At 41.6% G+C, this 5,726-nt stretch overlaps 1 protein-coding gene across 1 annotated transcript; it reads left to right on the forward strand.

Annotated features, from left to right (window-relative positions):
* The first annotated feature begins 1,746 nt into the window (after positions 1-1,746).
* Positions 1,747-5,076, forward strand: SSTR1 (somatostatin receptor 1). The gene is given in 3 exon segments (XM_051978074.1): positions 1,747-2,047; positions 2,603-3,217; positions 3,220-5,076. Coding segments are annotated over 2 exon segments (1,158 nt in total). The 5' UTR covers positions 1,747-2,047; positions 2,603-2,970; the 3' UTR covers positions 4,131-5,076.
* The last annotated feature ends 650 nt before the right edge of the window (positions 5,077-5,726 follow it).

A 5,726-nucleotide genomic window follows, 5' to 3' on the forward strand; every position in this document is an offset into this window, starting at 1 on the left:
CCTTTTTGAAGAAAAAGACATTTTGTCTCTGTCAACTAAAGAGAGACACAGAACAAGGTTGACAATACATCATGTTTGTATTTTCCAAAATTGAGAGAGACTATGAACATTTCCCTGAAGGAAATGCAAGTTTCTCATAAATAGAACATATATGTATGTATCATCATTTTCTTATTTATTTTTTTAAAATAATTATAATTTTTTATTGACAGAACATATGCCTGGGTAATTTTTTACAACATTATCCCTTGCACTCACTTCTGCTCCAACTTTTCCCCTCCCTTCCTCCACCTCTTCCCCCAGATGGCAAGCAGTCCTTGTATCATCATTTTCATACTTTTAGACCAAAGGTTCTTAACATTTTTGTGTGTGTTGTGGATTCCTCTGACCCATCAGTGTAGCCTATTGTCCCTTTCTCATAATAACGTTTTAAGAACTATAAAATAAAATATATCAGATTTACACAAGAAACTGGAGAAAAAAAAAAAAAAAAAGAGGCTGAGAGAGGTAAGTTTCAATGGCTGCCAAAAGGAGAGAAGGAAAAAACAAGGAAAAAGACTTAGCAGAGTCTGTATGGAAAGTCTTTGTGCTAAAGACCTTGATGTATTGTCAAAGTTAAAATTTATAAGAAACAAAAGAGATGGAGGAGTTTAGACCTCCTTTTCCCACTTGCCTTTGGATGAAAACTAGGTAAATTTGAGACAAATGAAGTTAGAACCATACAGGAGTCACTTTTTATTCATTTAGTTGCCTCATAGAATTGCAGCACCATGTGAAGGGTGTCTCAAAACTTTTGAGACACTATAGAGTCAGAAAGAAAACTTATTAGTAACATAGTCCAGACCCCTCATTTTACCAAAGAAGAACCTAAGAATCATAAATGTTAAGTGACTTGCCCAAGATCACATAGGCATTAAATGTTTGAGTTGGAATTTGAATTTGGATCTCACTTGAATCCAAGTTCAGCACTCCAAAGGTCTTTATACTTTTTAATACACCACACTGCTTCAGCTATATAATCTTTATTTGCACAAAGAGCCACCTGAATACAAATCCAGAAACTTCAGTGAAACATCCTGTGTCTTCATCAAATGTGATAATTTATGTAACAATGTATGTAAAGCATATGATCAGAATGTCATCATCATTATTAGCAGTAGTAGTTGAGCATTAAAAAGGAGCTAACTCTTCCTCCCCAAAAAACATGGAAGGCAAAGATTCCAGAGAGTTTCATGATATGCATTCTTGAAATGTATTCATAAAATATATTCATAAACTGTTGCATGAAAAACTATTCTTTTCCCAACTATCCATCTTGTCATCTTCTCTCTGCTGCATAGGAAATTTTTTTTCCTTATATGTTTTTACACTCATCACCCCACTCACATTCAATTGAGGAACCACTTCCTATGTGCTCTCCATAGTGCTCTCCAGACCTTCAAATTGACTTGTCTTATGCTTGTGCACATTTTGTATCTCTCTAGTAGAATGTTCTTCAGAACAGAAATTGTTTTGGTTTACAGTTTGCATGCCCAAAACCAAATCCAGAGTATGAAATTAATGAATATTTCCTGAACTGAACACGATGGATTTCCAATAGCACCCAGAATACTCCAGAGGGAGCCAGATGTCCTTTTTCAATCATAAATTGTGTCTTCGAGACTTGGAAAACAGGTTTTTTGTTTGTTTGTTTTTATTATTTTATTTGCTATGATTTCTTCATATTCCAAAACATGTGGCCTGATTCCTATTATTGAAACATTTTTCTTATTTTAAAAAAAATTAAATTATTTTGGCTTTACATAATGCTGGATCTTATGCAAGTTTTGTGGTTGAGGGTGTGTTTGTGTGTCTGTATATATGTGTGTCTGTATTTGCGCCAGTACGAGCCTGCCAAACTGCATAAGTACTGAAAGGAGAGAGGAGGAGGTGAGGGAAAAGGATCGTTTTAGGTTCTATAACACTGTGGATCTGAAAAAGCTTAAAAGGCAGCACTTGCCTTTTGAATTGATCACCTGATGTTTGTATCCCAGCAGCGCTTAAAGAGGTAAGGAATATTGAATTGTTGCTCTCAGTATGCTACTTCAGGTGAGGTTCAGAGAGAAAAATAAGCCGTAGAGAGCGGGCAGTGAGAAGGAGCAGACTAAGAACTATCACTAAACACAGGGCAGTGAATATATCCGAAGTCCCATCTAAGTTCATAAGGCAAAATCTGAGGGAAAAGATAGGGTAGTTTGGGTGGGGCTTTAGAGATCTGTCTCTGTGAACTTTGGCTGTCACAAGCATCCATGGCAGAAGAGCTTAGGTGTAAGATCTGCAGTGCTTTTTTTACTGAGCCGTCGGCAGCCCTCCAATTATGTAAAGAGACTTCCCAGTTTCGGTTAGAGACTGAGAAGGGTGAACTGAAGATAGAGTTGGGTTTGGTTTAGCAAGGAGCCATACCTCTGTGGGACAGTGACAGAAACAAGGTCTCACTTCATATAGATCTGTTTCTGTAGTTAGGAAGAAAAAAATAAAAGGGGAAAAAGCAGGGAAACTGGAGTAGAAACGGGATATAACCATATCGACCTCTCCCCCTTTTTCCCCCCTTTTCTTTTAGTAGTTGCTGACGTGCTAGAGCCTATTAATCATTCACCAGCACCAGAGCCTCTCCAATTACTCTTCCGTGGTTTGGTTCTTCAGGCAGTCTTCTTTCCTCTCCTCAAGCTATTCTGCTGCCCAGAATCCCAGAAAATCAGACTGCAACGCGCAGACAAGACCTCGGCAATGCGCCCCGCCGCCAGCCAGAACGGGAACTGCATTTCGAGTTCCAGTCTCTCTCACCTTGAGTTACAACAGTAACCTGAAGGAGGTGAAGGAACAATCTGGGAAGTGGAAGCTCCCAAAAGCAACGGGACCGACTGCTGGGACATTAGGGGAGGACCAGAGCGGGAGAGAGCTTCTCAGGCCGCCCCTGCTGCCCAAGCCGAAATGTTTCCCAATGATACTGCCTCGTTTCCTTCCTCTTCCTCTAGCAGCAGCCCCAGCATTAGCAGCGTCCCCGGCCCAGGGTCCATAGTTCCTGAGGACACAGAGGAGCCAGGGCGCAACGTTAATCAGAATGGAACCTTGAGCCAGGGACAAGGGAGCGCCATCCTCTTATCCTGTATCTATTCCGTGGTTTGTCTCGTAGGGCTCTGCGGCAACTCTATGGTTATTTATGTGGTCCTGCGCTATGCCAAATGAAGACGGCCACTAACATCTACATCCTTAACCTGGCCATCGCAGACGAGATGCTTATGTTGAGCGTCCCCTTCCTAGTCACATCCACTTTGCTGCACCACTGGCCCTTTGGAGCGCTGCTCTGCCGACTGGTGCTCAGTGTGGACGCAGTCAACATGTTCACTAGTATTTACTGCTTAACTGTGCTCAGTGTGGATCGCTATGTGGCTGTCGTGCACCCCATCAAGGCGGCCCGCTACCGTCGTCCCACCGTGGCCAAGGTGGTGAACCTGGGAGTGTGGGTCCTCTCATTAGTGATCATCCTACCTATCATTGTCTTCTCGCGCACGGCTGCCAATAGCGACGGAACTGTGGCCTGCAATGTGCTTATGCCAGAGCCAGCTCAGAGCTGGCTTGTAGGTTTCGTCCTGTATACTTTCCTCATGGGCTTTCTCCTCCCAGTTGGCGCCATCTGTCTGTGTCATGTGCTCATCATAGCTAAGATACGCATGGTAGCACTAAAAGCCGGCTGGCAACAACGCAAGCGCTCAGAGCGCAAAATAACCCTAATGGTGATGATGGTGGTGATGGTCTTTGTCATCTGCTGGATGCCCTTCTATGTGGTGCAGCTTGTTAATGTCTTTGCTGAACAGGACGATGCCACTGTGAGCCAGTTCTCAGTCATCCTGGGTTATGCTAACAGCTGTGCCAACCCTATCCTTTACGGCTTCCTCTCAGACAACTTTAAACGCTCCTTCCAGCGCATTCTCTGCCTTAGCTGGATGGAAAACACAGAAGAACCACTTGACTACTATACCACCGCTCTCAAAAGTCGGGGTTACAGCTTGGAGGACTACCAACTAGATAATGTGGAGTCCAGAGGCGTTTATGGCAACGGAACTTGCACCTCCAGGATTAGCACCCTTTGAAGGACTGTTGGGGGAGGGATGGGAATTGAGTGCAGGGATATGGGAAGTGCTGTTCAAATAGAAGGGGATACCACAAAACTAGGGCAATTCAGTGAATGATTTCGTGGAATGCAGGTTGAGTTGGAGAGGAGGAGGGACATACTAGACAGCTAGTCAGGGAAAGCAAAGGAAAAGATGGGATTGCTGTAATTTTGAAAGAAAAGAATATGGAGCAGAAAAGAGCAGGGGCAATGAAACCGGATTGATGATCAGGATTGCATGCTTTGCTTTCTCCAATCTTTTTCCTTTCAAGAGTGTCCCTATCCCTACCATCCTTCTCCCCACCCTTTTATCTCCTCTCAAAATTTCTGTTGGGCTGGTTCTGTCAGCTTCTAGCAGATGATTTGTTGTTGTTACCTTATTCAACCTCAGAGCGGATTTGTGGTCTCTCCTTTCAGCTACTCCACTTTTTTTTGTTTAAGAAGAAGAGCTGGCAAATTCCATTTTAATATCATCAGTTTCTCTTTGTATTTTTCCTTCATCTCATGATTCTGCCCTCCTCCAAATTCCAGACTCACCTGGACAGGAACAGGTAGCTGGGCCTAGAACTCTCATCCTCTGCTGCCAGATCCCAAACACTAGTTTGCTTGTATTGGAGAAGAGACACTCTTCTATCCCTCCTTCTTTTATTTTATATAGGAACTCCGTAGAAAGATACTGGAATACTAGGGGATCTTATCAAAATTATAAATAAAAATCCTAAACAAAAGAAGAAAACTTTCCGGGAGAATATTGGGAGAAATTGTCTACTCTCAGTTTTGCATTTATCTTCTTCCTCACCCAGAGAGAGCTAGGTGCTTAGAATAATAGGAATCTATTAAGTAATTCCTCCTTTTTTTTTTTTTTTTGCTACTTATCACATCTATAGGACTCATTTCTTCTCTCTCTCTCCCTCTCTCTCTCTCTTTTTCTCTCTTTCTCTCTCTCTCTCTTTTTTTCTCTCTCTCCAATTGGAATTGTGTCTTGCCCAGAATCATACAGTTAGGAAGTGTTAAGTGTCTGCAATCAGATTTGAACTCAGGTCCTCCTGAATTCAGGGCTGGTGCTCTCTCTACTGCGCCATATAGCTGCCCAGGACTCATTTCTAAAATTCCTTTTTGCTATCATTCCATTCAGCTAATACCATAGGTAGATAAAATTTAGGCAAATTTAGGCAATTCCCAGGGTAAAATCAGATCTGATTTTATAGGTGTTAGGCCCCTGGTAATCTCCATCAACTCCTCCACTTTACCTCCCAGTCTTTACTTCTAACATCCAACCACGAGGTGCAATGAATTAATTAAGGCCAGTCCATCTGTGGCTTACTAAGTTGCCACTAAATAAAAGATTTTCATAAAACTGTAATGGCTAGGGTAGATTTTTAAAAATATATTTCTTTTATAGTCTTCCATTTGTAATATAATAAGTTACATGAAGAAAAATCAGTATCCTGCAATGTACAATAGTCCTAGTTCTCACTTCAAGCATGATATTGTGCTACATTTGAACAGCTTTAAATATATATATGTATACATATAGTATGTATATACATGCAACACATGTATGTATATGTATATT

Source organism: Antechinus flavipes, chromosome 2 (assembly GCF_016432865.1).
Source record: "Antechinus flavipes isolate AdamAnt ecotype Samford, QLD, Australia chromosome 2, AdamAnt_v2, whole genome shotgun sequence".
NCBI classification, from domain to species: domain Eukaryota; kingdom Metazoa; phylum Chordata; class Mammalia; order Dasyuromorphia; family Dasyuridae; genus Antechinus; species Antechinus flavipes.